Source organism: Protopterus annectens, chromosome 4.part1 (genome assembly GCF_019279795.1).
Source record: "Protopterus annectens isolate FY-2018-M chromosome 4.part1, PAN1.0, whole genome shotgun sequence".
In the NCBI taxonomy this organism is placed as follows: domain Eukaryota; kingdom Metazoa; phylum Chordata; order Ceratodontiformes; family Protopteridae; genus Protopterus; species Protopterus annectens.
In genome coordinates, this window is record NC_056734.1 from 764,900,507 (window position 1) to 764,923,337 (window position 22,831).

At 40.9% G+C, this 22,831-nt stretch overlaps 1 protein-coding gene across 1 annotated transcript in view; it reads left to right on the top strand.

Moving 5' to 3' along the window:
• The first annotated feature begins 12,897 nt into the window (after positions 1-12,897).
• LOC122801412 (extracellular calcium-sensing receptor-like) overlaps positions 12,898-22,831 on the top strand; it is an 81,703-nt gene continuing 71,769 nt past the window's right edge. The window contains exon 1 of the mRNA XM_044070927.1: positions 12,898-13,155. Coding sequence (XP_043926862.1) covers positions 12,898-13,155 — 258 coding nt within the window. The remainder of the gene's footprint in view (positions 13,156-22,831) is intronic.

Here is a 22,831-nt window from a genome sequence, read left to right on the forward strand (position 1 = left end):
GAGGGGGAACAGCTATCATACTTTAACTAGGGACAAGCTTTCTGTAGTACCCTGCTGTCCCTAAGAATGCCCTCACCTGCTTTTTGGTAACAGGTGCAGGCCATGCCTGAATAGCTTCCACTTTGGCAGGTTTTGCCCTTATCTTACCATTCCCTACTCTATGTCCTAGGTAGGAGACCTCTGCCATACTCACTTGACATTTGCTCGGCTTAATGGTCATCCTGCCCTCTGTAGTCTGCCCAGCAGCTCCCTGACATGCTGAAGGTGCTCTGTCCAGGAATGGATGTAGATGGCAATCTCATCTAGGTAAGCAAGGGCAAATCCTCCTGCTCCTGCTAGGATATTATCCACCAGCCTCTGGAAAGTCGCTGCAGCATTCTTCATCCCAAAGTGCATCTTGGTGAACTCATACAAACCAAAAGGAGTTACAAAGGCTGACTTCCCTCTAGCACTGGGAGTCAAGGGCACCTGCCAGTAACCCTTGGTAAGATAAATGGTTGTAATATACTTAGCCCCACCCAGCTGCTCTAGGACCTCATTTATCCTAGGCATGGGGTAAGCAACTGACTCTGTGTAACTATTTAATTTCCTGTAATCCGCACAGAACCTGGTACTGCCATCCTTCTTTGGCACCAACACTACTGGTGAGGCCCAGGGACTGTTGGACTCTTGAATCACCCCTAGTTCCAACATCTCCTGTACCTCTTCCCTCAGAGTCTGTTTGACTCCCTCAGGCACCATATAAGGGGCCTGCCTAATAGGCCTTTGGGGCTGTGTATCTACCTGGTGCTGCACCAGGTGTGTGCACCCTGGTTTCCCAGTGAACACGTCCACAAATTCTTGCAACACTGCTCGGATTTCTCAAATCTGGGTAGGAGATAGCTGCTAGGATATTGTTACCCCTTCCACTGAGGTGTCAGCCTGAGCCCCACTGAGGAGATCAGTCCCCAGATCTCCCTCAGACTCCTCCTGAAATCCACTGCAAATGCTCAGCACAAGGGCCTCCCTATCATGGTAAGGTCTCATCATGTTAACATGGTACAATTTGTGCCCCTGCCATCTGCCTAGCACTTCCACCATGTAATTAACATCACTTAACTTTCTTACCACCTTGTAGGGTCCCTCCCAAGCTGCTTGCAGCTTGTTGCGTCTGACAGGAATGAGAACCATTATCTGCTGCCCCACAGCATATTCCCTAGCTTAAGCATTCCTGTCATGCCACACCTTTTTCTATTGTTGGGCTTCTGCAAGGTTCTCCTGGGCCAGGCCCATGAGTTCCCTGAGCCTTGTCCTGAGGTTTAGGATGTATGCCACAACAGACTCCTTGGGAGACTCACACTCACCTTCCCACTCATCTTGAATTAAATCTAGAGATCCCCTCACCCTATGCCCATACAACTCAAAGGGTGAAAAACCTATGGATTCCTGGGGAACCTCTCTGTAAGCAAACAACAGATGGGGCAAATATTTGTCCCTCTCCCTCTTAAACTGATCTGCAAATGTCCATAGCATGGACTTGATTGTAGAGTTTAACCTCTCAACCAGACCATTAGTCTGGGGATGGTAGAGGGTGGTCTTCATGTCTTCACCCCACAGGACATCCACAGACAAGCCAGCAGGTCTGACATGAAATTGGCACCTCGGTCAGTCAGTATTTCTTTTGGGAAACCTACCCTGCTGAAAATCTCTAACAAAGCATTTGCCACCTTCTCTGCCTCAATCGAGGACAAAGCCACTGCCTCAGGGTATCGTGTAGCATAATCCACTATCACTAGGATATACCTTTTCCTTGTGTCACTTGGGGTCCTCAAAGGACCCACAATATCCATAGCTACCCTCTGAAATGGCTCCTCAATCACAGGCAAAGGCATCAAAGGAGCTCTCACCTTGTCTCCTGCCTTGCCTACATTTTGGCACTGCTCACAGGTCCTGCAGTACCCTGTTACATCTCTGAAAATTCCAGGCTAATATAAGTTTTGCATAATACATCTCTTTGTACATTTTATGCCCATATGACCTGCAAATGGAATATCATGGGCTATGGCTAGAAGTGCCAGATGGTAGGCTCTAGGCACTACCAACTGCTGTACTCTCTCACCTTCTAGCCCTCCCTCAGGGGTCCACTCTCTGTATAGTAACCCTTTGTCCCAGTACACAGATTCCCCCTTCCCTTGAGAATCAGGTGCCTCCCTAGCTACCTGCCTCAGGCCTTGCAGTGTAGGGTCTGAGAGCTGAGCCTGTCTCAACTCTCTCCTTGTAACCTTTCCCAGCTCCCCCTCCACAGGAAGTCTGGCATCCTCTGACAGTGGTGCCTCGTTGTCAGCCTGGGTACTACTACTCACCTCTACCTTTGCAGTCACTCTGTCCAAGGGAACATCAGTACCCACAAACAGCTGTGGCTCACATTCAGTTTCACTGCTACAGCATAGCTCACTCCCTGAAGTGACCACCTCACCAGTCCTGGCTGCAAGTATGCAGTCTGTCTGGGTCTCCCCAGGCTACCAGACCCACATGCTTGTCTCCTAGCCTCACTGAATGTAACTGCATCAGTACATAGTACTGCCTCATGCAAATCCTTCCCTCTCAGGACATCTGCAGGATGGTAGTTCCACACCCCTGTTGTCTCAAGACAACCCACAATTGGCATTTTGTCTTTCCCACTTACTGGCTCCCTCACCTTTGGTTCCCCACCTTGCCTCTGTGGACACCTGTATGCCACATGGCCCCATTGGTTGCATCCAAAACATTTAACCCTAGCTCCTGGATGTATACCTGGACTAGTGGCTTCTCCTCCTACTGGCAGATTCTGTTGGGGCAGTCTGTGCTGCCCACCATGGGTTCCTTTAGACCCATGAGCAGTACTGAGGGTCCCCTTCCTGTGCAGGGCTGCCCTGCTGGCCAGGTATTCATCTCCCTTCTTCCCCAACTCATCTGAAGTAGCACATTGTCTATCAGCTAACCAGATCCTTATGTCCTCAGGCAAAGTGCTAAGGGCTTGTTCCCTCACCAAAAGGTCTTCCAGCCCTTCAAAAGTAGTGACCTGACATCCACTTGGGTCTATATTATAACATTGAAGTATTACAACTTTGAATGTTATAATATCGAACCCAGTAGAGTGAAACACCAGAAAATCGAACAGTCAGAATAGCAATTTTTTTTCCCAGGGAAAAGATTTCCTGTTCCAACAAACATACACACAACACAAGCACACCAAAATAAATAATCCACACACACACACTTCACAAAACCCTACACTAAACCATACATACACCACTAGCTATCCACTTACCTTAACTCACCCCTAACCCTAAGGTCTGTCACTATCGCACACTCACCTTACCCACTCCCTAACTCTAACTCATCTACCTCACCCTAACCCTCATGTCCACACAATCGCACACCTGATCTGCGCCCTAACCCCAACTCACCTAACTTGCACCCAATTGCACACTCACCTTCATTCGCACACTTACCTTAACCCAGTCCATAACCTTCCCTCCACAGTCGAGGAAATAGCGAAGCTGCAGAAACAGCCCACCGAATACTTTCCCTAGGAAAGTATTCGGTGTTCTGCAGCATCGCTATTTTCAGCATTTGCTCTACTGGGTTCAATATTATAACATTCAAAGTTGTAAGACTTCGATGTTATAATATAGACCTCATCCACTCACCCAGCTATGAAAATATGTGCTCAGTTCAACAACATATTCACATACATTTTCATCTTTCTTGCATCTATGCTCACAAAACTTTTTTCTATACATTGTGTAGCTTAAAACATTGTAACAGACATTTTTTTACAGCAGTATAATCAAAACAGACAGAGTCAGGCATTTGTGATATACAAGTTACAGCTTTCCCATCTAGTAAGGGGGTCAAGAACCGTACCCAGAGCCTTTGATCAACACTATACTGTTTGCATACCCTTTCAAACATGTGAATGAAACTATCAAAATTATCCCCCTCTTTAAATTGCGGAAGAAATTTACTGACCTGTTGTGCTTCTGGGGTCCAGTTACACCCATCTCCATTACCTCCATAACTCTGGAGAAGAGACAGCATTTCCCTCTCATTCCACCTCTGATGCTCCTTTTCTTCGGCTTTTATCTCCAAATGCCTGGCCTCCAACTCAAGTCTCTTTAGCTCCAGCTGAATTTTTAAGTCCACTGCAGAAAGGTTGAGCTGTCCATTCTCCGAGGATATTGTATCTTCACTGCCAGTCTGACTGTCCTTCGCAGAAAGGTTGAGCTGTTCATTATAGGTTCATAGGTTCATACTAGGCTATCTGCCCTAGGGCATTTATAAGCCTAGCCAGAATGTGTTTGGCTTTCACCACCCATTTTAAATTTATTTTGCTATGCCCTTTTTCGAGGTTAATATACTGTGCCTCTGTCTAACAGTGACACAGAAGTGATACCCGGGGTAAACCTATGATCTCCCATCCACTCATCAAGATTCCTCTTGAAGAGAGTCAATGAGGGACTCTGCCTAACCTGGACTGGGATTTTATTCCAGAGTGAAGGGTGCCTCTGGGTTATGAATCTGTCCCTCCAGCATGTCCTATTTATTTCAGTGCTAAGGTTCAAGTCTCGAGCATAGCTCGATGGGATTTGGATTTTCTGAGGTGCAGCATGTCCATTAATTCCGGGTTGGACATGGCTTTATACGTCCAGGCACAGATCGCCTCTGAACAGGCAGTATGCCACTGAGTAGAGCTGGAGTTTCTTTAACCGGGCAGCATATGGCATCTGTTTGAGCCCTTTGATCCTCTTGGTGAGGTACTTTTGGGGTCTTTCCAGTTGCTGTAGGTGTCTGGTAAGGTACATCCCAAAAGGGCATTGTACTCAATTATGGGCCTGATGAGGGATGAGTAAAGAGGCGATGACGCCCCTGATCTAGATGTGAATCCCTTCATGATTAGGTGGGCTATATAAAATGTTTTTCTAACCACTTTGGCTACGTGGTTGTCAAATGAGAGATTGCTATCAACTTGGGTCCCCAGGCCCTTAATTACTTCTTCTGTACTTAATGGATTGCCACCTATGTGGTAATTTGTGGGCACTTTGTTTTTGCCAAAGGGGATGACTATACAATTTTTGGCATTTAGCTTGAGGCCATGGCTCTGGCACCAGTTGTCTGTTTCTATGAGGCCCTTTTGGGGGATGCTTGTGTCGGCTGGAGAGTCGATTATGGCGCCCAGTTTGCAGTCATCTGCGAACTTGGTCAGCCACAGTCCTTCCGTGTTGGCCTGTAGCTCCGAGAAATATTTACCGGACAAGAGAGGTCCCAGGACTGAACCTTGTGGGACACCACTTGTAACTGGTTTGGAGTCTGACATGGCTCCAGCAATTCTAACCATGTGGGTTCTGTCCTTGAGCCAGTTTGCAATCCATCTAGTGACATAGGGGTTTATATTTAAGCTGGTGAGCTTATCTATACTCCCCGAGTGGGTGTTGTATCGAAGGCTTTTGTGAGGTCCAGGTAGGCTGTGTGGACCACCTTCCCCTCGTCAATGGCCTTAGTGACTGTTTCAAAAAAATCAAACAGGTTTAAGAGGCAGGATCTGCCCTTAACAAAGCCGTACTGGGTAGGATCCAGTGTTTGTAGGTCCCCAATATCTTTATTTATGAGGTCCATGATGATCCTTTCCATAGCTTTGCAGACCAAGCTAGTCAGGCTTATGGGGTGATAGTTTCCAGGATCCGTTGAGGCACCACCTTTATGGAGAGGGACCACTGTTGCTGTACGCCACTCTTTGGGCACATATCCTGTAGTAAGGCTGAGATTGAACAGTAGTTTTATGTTTGGGTTTAGCTCTTCTTGGCGTTCATGTAGGATGCAGCCCGTGACACCGTCTGGTCCCATTGATGCTGTGTTTTTTGCTTTGGAGAGGGCGCCCCTTACCTGAGCAACTGAGATGTCAGGGGGCACTCTGCTGGCCTGGCTGCCTATTTGGATTATGGCAGGATCTTGAGCTAACCTTCACTGAATTTCTAGATTCATATGGGTACGATATTTTTGATTTTGGATCGCAGCATTATGGAAGTTGCAACATTGTTCCACACCTTAAATGATCTAATGCTGTAGTGCTGTGAATTTTTCCTCTCAAGCTGCTGGGATGAAAGTGGTTTATGTGCTTCCCTAGGTTTCAAACGAGTCTGACTGCTTGGCCTTTGTGTATTTCTTCTGGGAAAATTGCCCTGCTGAAAATCTCTAACAAAGTTATTTGCCACCTTTTCTGGCTCAATGGAGGACAAAGCCACTGCCTCAGTGGGTATCATGTAGCATAATCCATCGTCACTAGGATATACTTTTTCCCTGTGGAACTTGGGGTACTCAAAGGACCCACAATATCCATAAGGCTACCACCCTGAAATGGCTCCTCAATCACAGGCAAAGGCATCAAAGGAGCCTCCTCACCTTGTCTCCCTGCCTTTCCTACACCTTTTGGCACTGCTCACAGGTCTACGAGGTACCCTGTTACATCTCTAGAAATTCCAGACCAATAGAAGTTTTGCAGAATCATACTCTTTTGTACTGTTTTATGCCCATGTGACCTACAAAGGTAATATCATGCACTATGGCTAGAAGCACCAGATGGTGGGCTCTAGGCACCACCAACTGCTGCTGAACTCTCTCTCACCTTCTAGCCCTCCCTCAGGGGTCCACTTTCCTTCTGTATAGTAACCCTTTGTCCCAGTACACAGATTCCCCCTTCCCTTGAGAATCAGGGTGACTCCCCACAGCTACCTGCCTCAGGCCTTGCAGTGTAGGGTCAGGAGAGCTGAGCCTGTCTCAACTCTCTCCTTGTAACCCTTTCCAGCTACCCCTTCCAGCAGGAAGTCTGGCATCATCCAACAGTGGTGCCTCACTGTCAACCTGGGTACCGGCTACTCACCTCTACCTTTGCAGTCACTCTGTCCAAGGGGAACATCAGGCACCCACAAGCAGCTGTGGCTCACATTCAGTTTCACTGCTACAGCATAGCTCACTCCCTGAAGTGACCACCTCATCAGTCCTGGCTGCATGTATGCAGTCTGTCTGGGTCTCCCCCAGGTGACCAGACCCACATGCTTGTCTCCTAGCCCTCACCTAGTGTAACTGAATAAGTACATGAGTGACTGCCCTCATCCAAATCCTTCCCTCCTCAGGACATCTCGCAGGATAGGCGGTTCCATGCCCTGTTGCCTCCAAGACAAATCCCCCTATTGACATTTGTCTTTCCCACTTACCAGCTCCCTCACCTTTGGTTCCCCACCTTGCCTCCTTGGACACCTGCTTGTGCCATTTGGCCCCACTAGTTGCATTCAAAAAATTTAACCTAGCTCCTGGATGTGTACCTGGACTGGTGGCTTCCCCCTGCTACTGGCCGGATTATGTTTGGAGCAGTCTGTGCCGCCTACCATAAAGTTCCACTTAGACCCTGAGAGCAAAACGGTACTGGGGGTTGCTTTTCCTGTGCAGGGCTGCCCTGCTGGCCAGGTATAGACCTTGCTTCTTCCCCAACTCATTTGAAGTAGCACATTGTCTATCAACTAACCAGATCCTCATGTCCTCAGGCAAAGTGCTAAGGGCTTATTTCCACACCAAAAGGTCTGCTAGCCCTTCAAAAGGGGTGACCTGACATCCACTTAGGTCTATATTATAACATTAAAGTCTTACAACTTTGAATGTTATAATATCGAACCCAGTAAATGAAGACACTAGAAAAATCGAACAGTCAGAATGGCGTAATATTTTCCCAGGAAAAAATTTGCTGTTCCGGCTACAAACATACACACAGCACAAACAGACCAAGATAAATGAAATCCACACACACACACACTTCACCAAAACCTACACTAAACCACATACATTAAGACCACTAGCTATCCACTTCTACTCTTAACCCAGCCCCTAAACCCAAGGGTCCATCATTATGGCACACTCACCTTGCTCCACTCCCTCAACCCTAACTCCACCTACCCACTTTAACCACTCATGTCCACACACAATCACACATTTACCTGACCCATGCCCTAACCTAACACACCTAACCCAACCCATGCCCAATTGCACACTCACCCTCGTTAAGCTTTTACTTACCTTAACCCAGGTCCGTGGTCAGTTGGCTCCACAGTGAGTCGAAATGGCGAAGCTGCGGCTTCAGCTAACTGAAAACTTTCCCTGAGGAAGGTTATTAGGTGTTCTTTCTGGCACCTTCGCTATTTCCAGCTGCTTTCTCTCACTGAGTTTCGATATTATAAATATCTGAAGTTGGCAAGACTTCGATGTTATAATCTGGAGCCCATCCACTCACCCAGCTATGAAAATAAATGCTCAGTTCAACAACATATTCACATACTTTTCATCTGCCTTGTGTCTATGTGCTCCTGAAACTTTTTCTATACATTTCAAGGTGTTAGCTTAAAACATTGTAAACAGACATTTTTTTACAGCGGTATAATCAAAACAGAGTCAGGCATTTGTGATATACAAGTTACAACTTTCCCCTTGGACTAAGGGGTCGGTGAACCGCACTGCCAGAGCCTTTGGTCCAGCACTGGTACTGTTTGCATAATTCTTTCAAACATGTAAAATGAAACTATCAAAATTATCCCCTCTTTAGAATTGTGTGGAAGGATTTACTGACCTGTTGTGCTTCTGGGGAGTTCAGTTTACTCCCTTCCCCATTACCTCCATGACTCTGGCGGAAGAGTCAGCATTTACCCTCATGCTTCCTCTGGCGGCTCAGCACTGTCGACTTTTATCTCCAAATGCCTGGCCTCCAACTCAAGTCTCTTTAGCTCCAGCAGGATTTTTAAGTCCACTGCAGAAAAGTTGAGCTGTCCTTTCTCCGAGGATATTGTATCTCCACTGCCAGTCTGATTGTCCTTCGCAGAAAGGTTGAGCTGTCCATTCTCTGAGGATATTGTATCTGCAATGCCAGTCTGATTGTCCTGCTGGATGCTGTTTTCTGATGCAGCTGTAACCAAGGCTGCAATCAGGTCTGCCTTAGTCAGGTTTCCATGAACCAGTCCCCTAGTCTGGCACATCTCCACCAGCTGGCTCCTTGTCAGCTTTCCATACTCCTATGCTGACATACTGCCTGCTCACCCTGACTAACTAAGCTAACAAAAGAAATAAAACAATTGTGATCTAAACTCTGAGTGTACAATGTGTGGCTGATTTAGAATACAAAACACCTTCAGAGATTACTGTACATAAGCTACAGGATTCACTCTACCCACACCACTGCAAACCACAAGTGAGGATATCTTATCCCAACAACTGCCAAACAGATATGTGAGGATATCTTATCCCAACCACTGCCAAACAGATATGTGAGGATATCTTATCCCAACCTCTATCACCAGATATGTGAAGACCGTGCCCTGGCCCAGCAATCAAGGAGCCTCAATCCTCACCACTAACACCAGGGAGGTTGTCTCATAGAAGAGGAAAGGATAACAAATGCACACAGCAAAGTACAATTTCCCTTAAGTGCACACAGAGATCACAGTCAGTCTGGGGCTGGTTGCTCCCTTGCTCTCCATGTCCCCAATAAGACTCCCCACTGGCACAGCTATGGGGTCCAGATCTCAGCCTAGCTGGCAAGCTAACCTCCAGTACCCTCTCTGTCCAATCAGTGCTTCGTGTACCTGCCCAGGTAGCTGACACACACCCACACTTTGAGATACGTATTTATACAACTTCACAGACATTCCTGGGAAAGGCTGACACAGATTCTCCAGCTGTGCCTCTTTACCCAGACTATACGGTAGTAATTTCTGCCACCAACAGCTAATGCTATCAGCTATCCAAAGGCCCTTAAAAGGGTGTCCAATTATTTCTCTGCAATATTATTATCCAATTAGTAATGTGACTATTCAGTCTAAGGCTTTTTAGAGTGGCTTATTACAATGAACTCTATAAATATGCAATGTACTCTAGAGCCTACTTTGTCTCTATACAAGCCAGCCACAGGTAAAGATATTAAAATATTTAATAATAAATAATTAAAAACACAAGACAATACTACTACACCACAGAGATATCTAAGAGTTCAGAGATCACACAGAAACTTAAAATAATACAGTTGGACAGGTCTGATGTCAAAGAAAAACACAATCTAACTTTCTAATCTTTAGCTATTTTTAAGAGAAGACACAGAGCTACAATCCTACTTACAGACATATAGAGCATAAGCAGTGCTGGAGTTGATGGTCCAAGACAAAATGCTTGCAGTCTCTCTCGCTCAACAATAGTTTTTAAACTCACTAAGGCCCTCCCAGATTACATCATTTTGACACTTAGGTTTTCCCAGTATACACATTACATCATTTTGACACTTAGTCTGGAGTTCCCAGGCCAACAAACTGCATTATTTAGCCATCTAACAACTGTTCAGGAAACTGCAACAATAAAAGACATTTCGCATGTATACTCTAACAATTATTCCTTAAGTTAAGACAATATAAAAAATGTGTTCAGCTAGCCACTTCAGCACCACCATTTAGATAATTGTAACTTCAAAGAACATTTGAAATGCTTGGCTTGGTTTTCCTTACAGCAGATGGCAATGTTGCAACAATCTTGAAGTTCACATTTTACAGTGTTTTCTTTCATTGAAGAACACAAGCCTGTATTTTACATTTATATATACAAATGGTAGAATTATGTATCAGATTCTATTTGACTAGGCTGGCAGCCTTCACCCATCTTTCCCCAGTCTTCACAATAGTACAAAAGGAGCCTTTACAGTGGTGAGCCCTACCATTCAGTTCTGCATGTTACTGCATTTCTGGCACCATAATCCATTTTCAAGCATAACTGTTTTATTTTCCTGATTAGAGGTTCAGTAAATACATGAATACTCATTTATTAAGTACACATTCTCGTGCTAAAAAGCTAGACATACAACATGCAGTAAAATACCTTTAGTATGGTGTACAAATTATTCTTCTGGCATCACAAAGCTTGGCTTAGAAAGAAGAGTCCAGGTGTAGAAAAATATAATTGCTGTTTAACAACAGTGTTGTCTGTTTCCTAGAGGAATGTAACTCTCTGAATGTGCTAGCCATTTTGGACACTTAATATGAATCCATCTTTATGTAAGTGTTATTCATCTTATTGCGTTAGTGACATTATATAAGACAACCTATCAAACCAATATTAATAAATAGTACTTCAGCCTTATTTGCTAATTTTTATGTGTGCTGCTAGAAGTATGAAAAACAAAACTCATAGAAGACAAGTATGAAAAACAAAACTCATAAAATGGTAAGAAATGAACAAGCAATAATTATGCAAATAAACTAGTAATACAATTTGAATATTTCCATTAAGTTGTTAGTTGAAGGTTGATTTTAAATATTTGATAGTTTGCTTCTTAAATTCTCAGTCTACAACAGCTCCAGAATTTAGGATGCTCCCACCAAAAGAACAACTCCTACAGCACACTTATGTGAAAGAAATATGACATTTAGAAATGTTGGGGGAAAAAGGAAAAAAATAACCAAGTTTTTCCATCTAATTATTTATTAAATTCCTTTTCTCCACAAATCACTCTTTCTGTGACTTGACTGACTCCTTCATTCCTCCTTAGGTGAGATGTGGTTGCAGGAGAAACCTAGGTTATATTTATACCAGTAGATCCTGTTCCCAGAAGAGTCTGGTCATTGCATCTGCAGTACTGCATGTACACTTCCCTGCATGTGCAGTTCCCAGCTATAGAATGATCAGATTGCTTCTTGGATATTCATATATTGTGTACCTACATGCTGCCCATTTTGGTTTTCTACCATTTTTGGGAGTCAGCAGTACAGTCTTCCCTCAAAAGGGACATCAACCACTTACTTCTATGCCCCTAAGCTAGTTCCTTCAGCTCCTGGTTTATTAGTCATCTCTAAGTGGTCTAATCATGAGTCTGAACTATATTATTTTGTAGTACAGAGAGCAGGAAATATTAACACAAATTGTGTTTCATCTGTTCAACTAGATATGGCTGCCTCTTCAGTAGGACTAACACAATTTCATTTAATGAGGCTATCTTGCAGATAAGCTGTAGTCCTCTCCCAATACTTTTTGTTTATTTGACAAAAAAAAGTTCACTGTCTGAAAAAGGCAAAAAAACACAAATGCTACTTTTGTTTTGAAATGGCCTTCTAAATGTATCTTTACTACATGCAAAAAACAGAGAAAATTCCAGATTCTGACTGTTGTGAAGTTTCTACATCTGAGACCTCACAGTATCACTGCAAGACCAACTCCCACAACCCTCTGTGTAAGTAAGATACATCTCTGCATAATAACTTTTTCACTAAAATTCTTACAAATTAAATTGTAAAAACAAGTTTTCGACACTTACTACTTTTCTTAGTTAATGATCATTACATTTCTCAGACTGTATAAATATTAATTATATAATTATGTACACCATCATCATGGAAACACTGATTATTGTAAATTATCATTTGCATTTTTTATAGTATTTCCCTGAGTCTTAATTTCCCAAATATTAACTAATAATCGACCTGCACAAGTAATACCATATTCAAAACTTGAACAATAAGCTACTAGAAAAAGTAATTACATAACATTAAAAATTGGATTTAGCACATTAACTGTATAAGCTATACATGACTGAGCAGTTTGCTACAATTTAGGTGTGTTCAACAGGCTAAACATTACCTTTTCAGCATTGCACTGTATGCATTATGCTGCATGTAACAATACTGGTGTGCTCTTCCTATCCTAATATAAGTAAAATCACTTTCAACTCCACATACTATTGAATTTCATTTTATTTTAGGTAAACCTAGAGGTGCGTGACCATGTACTTTAAGTTTCAGAATATCCTCTGACTTTTGTTTCATTTGTAGTTTTGATTTCAGAGCTTTCCGTTGGGTGCAGGCTATGCGATTTGCAGTAAAAGAAATAAATGAAGACATTCATTTGCTTCCTAACCTTACTTTGGGGTACAAGATCTATGATTCCTGTGATTTACCACTTGCAGCCCTGAGAGCAACGACTGTAATGCTTAGTGGAACTCAAGGTATACTTTCCACTGCATTATGCAAGGGGGCTAAACGTGTACAGGCAATTGTTGGAGATTCCAGCTCTACGCCTTCCATCGCAGTATCCAGAATTCTTGGTCCTCTCAAAATTCCTATGGTAAGTGCTCAAGGTAGCACGAATACTAGTGTGCTAAATTAAAGGATATACATATAGGTTTTAAATAACCAGCAATATCATCATTTAAATAATAAGGGTGGCTACACAATAGTATTTTCCAGTTAAATCTAAATGAATGTAATGAATGCTTCTCCAAAATAGACAATAAGCATCTTTGATAACTAGATTAATATTTAAACAAAATTAAGCTTCATCAACTTCCAGGTGACTAAAGAATGACTACACTTACACAGACCACATGTGTCTAAAAGCAGGAACCTGGGAGATAGTATATGCACATCTCTGATATGTAACTATATGAATGTACCCCACAGAGCATCCATCACTCCTCTATCTGTATAAGTAGAGTGGCTGGGGACACAGTGGCCCCATGAACTCTTCAACCTTAATTTACATTAGCCCAGCTTGTACCTGATGGATTACTCTTACTCAGAGTATTCAACTCTCCAATCAAATAATAAGCAATCTTTTATTTCAGACGATTGTAATGCATAGCAGTGGTTGTGTGCCATTTTTAGTGTACAACATCAGAGGTGTACATTAATTTCTCAGAATAATAGCTAACATGTCCAGAACTGGCTTTCATTCCTATCCTAGCAATAGAGACAAATCAAAAATGTCAGTCATACAGTAACAGTGTATTCAAATGTAAAGCGACTTTTCTTATTTTCTTCTGTACATATCCATGCTTCTACCCTGTTACTCTGTCTACTGAACTGATCATATATCTTTCCCCACCAAATTCTTTCCAATGTATAACTGTATTAGTATGTCACAATTTCTTGTAGGAGGGGATAGCTGGACATTGATTTGCCTAGCCTTTCTCTTATTTATATAATACATCCATCTGACATTTCTTTTTAAGCCTGTCATGAGACATTGGAAGTTATTAAATTCTGTCTAGTTTACTTAAAACTGCTCATGTTTGTCACATTTTAGAACTGTGGTATCATGTTATAGCTTCCTATAAATTTGTAATGGGTTCCAAGGAGTGCAGCTACTGAGAGACTGCTTTCTCCCATATAAAATGTCTACTAGTTAAATTCATTTTATATGTTGTTCATCCAAAGTACTTTTGAAAGTATAAAGATTTTCAGCTGTGAGAAATGAGCTTGTGTTAAAGGACACATATCCTGGCATCTATGTGGTGTTTGGGTACCAAGTCTAATAGTGAACTACTAGTAATCAACACTTGTGTGCAATCACAAATATGGAATTTGTTTTGTTTTTGCTTAATGATGCAGAATGTTGCATTTGAAGAGTTCAATTTTTTAGGATACAGCAATCTTGGAACTGGTAAATTAAAGATAGAAAGAGTATAAGTGTACAGCAGGTACCTGCAAAACTGCTTTGAGTGAAATAGTGAATTGGAAAAATCACTGTTTCACTGTCAGTGCAATAATCAGTGTTTGCATATAAAGTAGCAGAAACTATTCTAAGAACTAAGCTAGTGTGAAGATGGAGAAGAGAGATATTGTTAATAGAATGACATAAATTAGGGATACAGGGAATAGCCAAGAGAGGGTTGGAATTTACTTCAGAAAACTGTCAAAGGAACCAAGGCATTGTGGCTGAATATCTAGAGGGGGAATAGAAGTAAAATGGGAAGAAGCCATTTCAGATGCAGGTTAGAGATTGCCATCCCTATTTATTTAACCAGGAAAGTCCGACATGGAACAAAGCCAATTTCCAGCAGAGGCCTGGGGAGAAATGCTCAGGATGCATGTTTTTAAACATAGGAAGAATGTAGAGCACCCAGCGGAAACCCACACAAACACAGGAAGGACATGCAGACTCTGCACAGAAGGTACCCAGCTGAGAATCAAACCAGAGAACCTCTTGCTGTGAGGTGACCACACTACCGCTGCACCACTGTGCCATCCAGCAATCTCCTCTCAGGGACTGATATCAGTGTATAGTCAAAGATAAAGGGATAGGGGAATCCTAAGTGAAATACCTGCTCTGGTAGAGCTTTTAATTGAATCTAGAACTGAAGTTGCTGTTAAAAGGAAAGGAAAATTAGTTGGACAAGTAAAATACTACATAATAACTATATGAATAAATCAGAAGAGGTTAGAAAAAGATTGGGAAGAGAGATTGGATAAGCAATTCACAAAGAAACAATGAAAAAACATATGCATGGCTCCCAATTATGTAACAAAGTCTAGAAGATTTAGGAATTTTGCTTGGAAGTATTTGCATATGTATTTTTATGCCCCAAGAAAACTCCAAAGTGTTTTTCCTCAGGAAGATGAAAATGTTGGAGGTGTGATATGGAAGAAGGAGGTAACTGGTAACATTTGTTTTGGGACTATAATAACTTGACATACTTTAAAAATCCCCTGTTGAGAACTTTGTCAGAAATATTGGGTGAGCAACTGAGTGTAACTAAGAAAATTATTTTTTTAAGCTTGGATACACGATCCAAATTCCCTAGAAATAGTAAGGCTTAAGTTAACTTTAATTCAGGTGTCAAAAAGGAAATTACTAGAAAATGCTAATCAAAGTCTAAACCAACTGTACTTGAAGTACTGAATATTGTAACAGTGATAAAATAATTGGAGGTGGGAATCTGTAGAAAAAGGTAGGGGCCATTTACATAGAAATAATGAAAATTGTGGGATGAATACATGCAAAATACTGTTTTGTAGGAGGAGTGAGGTTTAAGGGAAGGCAGGAATTGATAATTTATGTAATGCTAAATTGATAATAAATATAGAAAAGAATATATGTGATGAATAATGTTTGTAACTGGAACTATGTCAATATGTTTTATTTTTTTTTACATAAATGTATGTTTGCCAGTGTCTTAAGTGATAATTCAATACAGGTGTTAAAATAAATAATCTTTGTGTGTACTTCTGACTGTTGAATCACCAATGTATCAAACCTTTCTCTAAAAAAATTATAGTGGCAGGAAGATTCTTTTTGAGAACCACTGAGATTGAGTTTCATAGTAAAATTCATATTCGCTGAATCAAAAGTGATCCTTGCAGAAGATTCAGGACCCCCGTGTTTGGGATCACACTAAACATTCACATATGTTCTTCTTACACTGTAATCACCACAAGCACAGAAACATTCTTAGGGAGTTTGGAACAAATGTGAGTATGGTATATGCTTCTAACAAACTGCTTCCGGCTAACTGTTCACACATGTAGGTATATTATTCTAGGTTCATATGTTCATTACTAAGGACTAGGCTGGCTGCCCTTGTGGGTCATTTTAAACTTAGCCATTTTCCCTTTTTGTGTGCAAATTAAACTATCCCATTTGGTTATACATTGTCCTTGCCTATCCCATGGTCAGTAATTACATATTATTCCTAATGACAGTACTGAGATCATACCATAGATAATTTGAAGGGATTCATTCATGGGACAAAGCATTTAGGAGCTGCCATTAGTCATACAAGAGGCAGTCTTGGGGTACGTTTTCTATTTCCCTTCCATAGATCTAAGTTGCACTTGAATATGAACAGGGATGAACTTTGTTTTATGGGGATGGGTGGTCTGTTCCAGAGCAGTGGTATCCTCTGTGAGAAATACCTGTCCTTCTAAACCATTCTATTGATGCTACAAAAGAGGTTTAGATCCCTAGACTAGGTATTTCTGGTGCCATTTGATGTGTTGATGTGCAGCAAATCCATCAATATTGGGTCAGAGAATGCCTTGTATGCCAGACACAGGTCTCTTCTTAGCAGTCAGTAGGATACTGAATATAGTGACAGGGCTTTGAATCAGTCCATGTAGGACATGTTGTTTAGGCCTTGTATTCTTTTAGTAAGGTATTTCCATGGGCATTATAGTTGTTGCATGTGTCTGGACAGATACATGCCAGAGACATTATATTCAATAATTAGCCTAGTGAGGGATGAGTAAAGGGGGACAATGACATCGCTAGATCTAGATAGTATCTCTTTGTTTATAATGTGTGCAATATATAAAGACTTTCTTACAACAATGGACACATGTTGGTCAAAAGTTATGTCACTATTCACCTAAGTTCCCAAATCCTGGACAACTGGATCAAGTCTTGGGGCATATTCTTAATGTGGTAGTTCCCTGGGCCAGATGACTTCCTAAAAGATACAATAACACATGTTTGGGTATGTACCTTAAGTCTATAATTTTGTCACCATTTATTTATTTAGGAGAAACTTTCCTACAGGATGGATAATTCATATTGGGATTCAGTAACTGCTGCTGGCTTGCAGTCATCTACAAATTTAGTCATCCAGAATCCTTTGGTATTGGCTTTTACTTCAGAAAAGTAGATTCTAAACAGGAGAGGTCTCAGCCTAGAACCATGGGGGACTCCACTGGTGATTGAGCTCTTTGTGGAGGCAACTTCCCCTATTTTGATTTCCTGCTTCCTATGTGTGAGTCATTTGGTAATCCTGTGGATGACATAGGGGTTCGTTCCCAGTTTATTTAGATTTTTACCATGCCTGAGTGTGGAACTGTGTCAAACGCTTTGATCAAGTTGAGGTGTGCTGTGTGTACCATTTTGCCTTTGCTTTGGTGACCTTTTCAAAAAAATCCACTCACTGAGTAAACATGACTTGCCCTTCATGAATCCAAAACTTGAGACAGATCCAAAGTTTGGAGGTTCCCTATGTCCTGATTGACTAATTCCATGATAAGTTTTTCCATGGCTTTGCATTTTAGGTTGGTCAGATTTATGGGTCTGTAATTGTTTGGGTCTGTGGAAGGTCCTCCCTTATGCATGGGAATGACTGTAGCTGTTCCCCTTTCACTTGTTACAAAATCTTTATGGAGGCTGTGAGTAAACATTGTTGTTAGGGCTATGGCTACATCATGATTCATGCCATTTAAGATGCACCCAGGGATATTGTCAAACTCATTGATTCAGTATTTTTAGCTTTTGATAGCACTTTTAGGACCTGGTCTTGTGTGATAGTTGGAGGTGAGACAGTTTTGGTACATGTTGACAGAGGGGAGAGAGGGGTAAAGTTAGAGCTAAATTTAACATCCATTAGGTTCACTATTTCTTCAACTTCAGTGTAGGTAATGTCATTCACAAATCAGCTCAGCACATTGCTGAGTTGTCCTTTTGAGATTACACACATTGTTAAAAAATGTCCTGTTATTGTTTTGGGTTGAGTAGCAATTTTAGCCTCATACATGGCTTTGGTGGATTTTAATAAGTTCCTGAGTCTTTTATTTCAGGAATAAGGGCTCTAACATTCTGGGAGTTACTCTTCTTTTTTTGGAGTAAAAATTATTTTCCTTTTATGTAGGTTTGTTTATGGGGTTTGTCCTGCACTTGTCCATCTGGGGTACAGCTGTATCTATGCCAGTGTTAACATGTTGTTATAATGTAGTTGTGTACATTTCTGTGTATTCAGTGGAGTTAACTGCATTTGATGGGGATTAACTTTGCCAATGTGTCACTTAGTAGTAGGTAGCTTGTTTTAAAGAAATTTCTAAAGTTAACTTGGGTGAAAGGATCTTAGGTTTCAATTTTATTAAGAAAAAATGCTTTATGGTCAGACCTAACAAGTGATAAGGTTATGCAAGGGATAGTGCAAGATGACACCTCTCAACATCTTACTGCAAAAAATATGGACAAAGCCTGATTAAATTGGGGTCAAAGGCCCAAAAATAGGGACAGATTTTAAATATTGCTCTTACAAACTTAGAAAGTTGTAAGACTAACCATTTTTGTGTTAACATACATTTTCTGAAGGATTTGAAGTCTGAAACTCAAATGTATATCATTATTTAGTAACTTCAATCTTCAGATCATTCCAGTGATATGACAGAAAACCACAAATTTTATGAGGAATACACCCAAAATATGAGGCAAAAATCTTGGCAGTTGAGAGGTATATGCAATATGCTCCCATAAGGCAAGATCCAAGCTCTTATCTCCCCTAGTGGGTACTCTGGCTAATTGTTCCAGGGCATTTGTATTGACAAAGTCCATGAATCTTTGTGCTTGTGCACTAGTTGTGGTGTTCTAGTTTCTGCAAATGGGTGTTGTGGTTTTCTTGTGTCATAGAGCGGATACTAGCTAATAAATGGTACAAGACCTTTCTGATAGTTATTTGGACATGAAGAAGCTCTTATGCATTATGCTGTTTTACCAGCCTTGATGTGAGTCTCTTCTGGATGTAGATTGAGACACCTCCATATTTTTCCCCTCCTGCACAGTAGCTGGTCTAAACATGGAGAAGGCATTATAGCCCTGCACATCTGAAGTGCTCTCTGCTATGTTAAACCATGTCTCAGTCACTACATAGATTTCAATGTCCTCCAGGATGACAAGTGCCTATAAGGAATGGAGTTTCTTGTTAAGGCTCCTAGCGTTGATCAATAACATTATGTTGGTTGGTTGGTTGGTTGGTCGGTTGGTTGGTTGGTTGGTTGGTTGGTTGGTTGGTTGGTTGGTTGGTTGGCATTGCCTAAATGGCACTATGGGGGGTGGACAATGTCTTTGCCAATCATCAAAACCTTAGAGGGACAGATGCAGACCATCCCCAGTGGAGCAGTGCGGTCTGCCAATCATGTCCTCTCAGGCTAACAGATATTGGCTCCCCTTTGAATGACACAAAACACTAATCCAATTATTGAGGTCTGTTATTTTTGCTCGTATTGCGACATCATCATTGGACTTGGTAGAAAGCTGCTCAATGCTGTGCTCATACCTGCCGTAGATCCACAGTCTAAGAACTCCATCATGTATCTCTGCATATAATCTAGGGAGGTACATCTCAAGTCATTGACAACAGCATGAACTATGACAGTCATACTAGTAGATGTTGTTCAAGGACTTGAGTGCATGCGTGATCCGATTGATTCTGACACTAGACAGGCAACTAACTGTCAGGCTTTCCTTGCTCAACTTGGTAAGAGTCACATCCATATGTCTGACAATGCAATCACCTATAACAGTATTATTTTTAGGCTAAAAATGAAATATGGCCTATTGGGTATTTTACATATGTTAGTAGTATGTGAGTATATCTTTAAATGGTGTTAACATTTCAGAAACCAGATTATCATGTGATGTTGACTATAAGACAACTCAGCAAAAGAGTATATATTTCATGTCTTAAGCCTCTTCCCTCAGCCATCTTGATTGTTTATATCCTTATTTGCATACCTATATGACATGCTGACAAAACTAATAGGACTCTCTTTTGTTTTCTGTCCACACCAGTTGGAGCGTTTCTGATTTGCTCTAACTGAGTTTCAGAAAGTAACTTCTTATCTAGGATGCCCAGCCATGTACAATAGAAGAAAAATATTTTTCATTGTTATAAATGGAAAAGTCTAATCAACAAAGGCAGTAAATTCAGTCTGGTTTCCTGCACATAATAACTTTATTCCAGTTTTGTTTCATATACTAATATATCAGCAAATAATTACTTAGTTATGAATCTTACTGCCATAAAAATAAATATTTCTTGTTTTCTTATCCACCAAAGTACAAATTCTTAGGCAGCATTTTTTAATATTCAGATCAGACATTTCTGTGCTACAATCATTAACATCAGAGAAATGCAAGTTCTGGATTCAAAGATTTAAACTGTATCTCACTATAAGTAAGTAGGTAATGCGGAAAAAATATAATGTGCAACATTTCTTCAAATCACAGATGAGGAAACAATTATATGCAGAATCATTTTACTGTTCCTTTTTTGGTGTAATTATGCTCTTAGCATGTAAATAGGGCATTGGAGTTCAACACTTAAAGTGACACAGAATCCAGCACCGTCAGTCACTCAATCAGACTACAGGCGATATTCATAATCCAGCCCTCTGAATTTGCGTAATGTTGATCCATGAAGAGTGGCATCACATCATCATGTAAATAAGGTCACTGTGGTCTTTCATGCTATGGAAACATTGAGGCATTTGGATAAACACACTTTCAGATGTAAAAGTGCTATGTGCTTAAGGCATAGCCATTAGTGGGAGAGCTTTTGGGAGGATAAGGTACCTTACACATTGGCATATGACTATGATTCATAGAGATGAGTGTGCAAGGGCCTCATTTGCATACAGAACATGTAAATGACCCTGAACTTACGTGAATAAACACCAGTTTACTTGAAGAATAATGGAGTTAGGGTGAAGTAAGTTGGAAATGTTTGTATTATTAGTAACATTTTGTGCTTGTGCAAACTTACTCAAATTACTGTGGTGATCACTGGGGAAATGATTTATTTTTGTGCTTATGCATACTTGGACAAACTACTGAAGGGATTGCTGGGGAATTGTTTAATTTATTGCCTGTGCATACTTAGACAATACCTAGCGGATTGCAGGGGGAATTGTTTTCATTTTGGTGTTTGTGCATACTTGGAAAAACTACTGAGAGGACCAGTGGAGAAATATTTCATATAGATGCTTGTGCATATTTGGACAAACCATTGAATGGATTTCTGGGGGATTTGTTTCATTTGGTGTTTGTGCATACTTGAACAAACTACTGAAAGGATCACTGGGGAAAATAATTCATTTTGGAGCTTGCACTTTGAAAAACTACTGAAGGGATCACTGGGGAGAGATGTTTTATTATGGCACTTGTGCATACTTGGTAAAATTACTGAAGGGATCACTGGGGGAAATGTTTAATTTTTGTGCTTGTGCATATTTGAACAAACTATCAAAGGGATCACTGGGAAACTGTTTATCATACTTGGATAAACAACTGAAGGGACTGCTGGAGGAATGTTTCATTCTGGTGATTGTGCATACTTGGACAAACTACTGAAAGGATCACTAGGAAAAATAATTCAGTTTGGGTTATATAAGTGATTGTGCATACATGGCTCATGGATTGCAAAATAGATACAAAACACACAGCATTACCATAAATGCCCTCTATGAATTTCAAGCTACCTACACTCACTAACAAGCATCGCAAATACGTCTACTGTGTTCATGTACCAACTATGAATACCACCCTATGAATCATTAAATAACTACATGCAGTTATTTTCAAGAAAAATGGAACAAAACAAAATGGAACAAGGTAAGATTCCTAGTAAAGTGTATATTGCTTTGACCTTATTGCAATAACAATTAACATTGTACGAAATAAATAAATGTGTAGCATGGGATGATGTCTATTAAGAAAAAAACTGGTGCACATGTGAATCACTTCAGTAATAGCCATACAGGAAAGTGCGTTTGTGTGTGTTTTATATTGACTGAATTAGTGCTGGATTAAAAACATTTTGGATAAGCTGTACATCTGCAAACATGTGACGAGAATTCAATGAAGATGATCATGATGGTGAAGAAGATAAAGATGGTATAATGACAATGAAGATGAAGGTCATTAAGATGTGATGGGGATGATAATGATAATGGGGTCCACAGATATCCCTGCTTTACCATATTCCTTTGTTTCTAATACATGCATGTATTGTTGTAACACATTATTTAAGGTTTTATGTATGTCTGACTAACAGGCATCACTAACACGTAGTATACAGACTAAATTAATTGCTTTAAAATATGACATCCCATGCCTGCACCCACTTTGCTTACACACGCTATGATTTTTGCCTGTTTTTTGCCAAAATGCATTTTAAAAATTATGAAGCTACCAATATTCTCATGTTTATTTTTAATATTTTTAACAGCTCAGGTCTTTGTTTTGCTCTCATATTCAT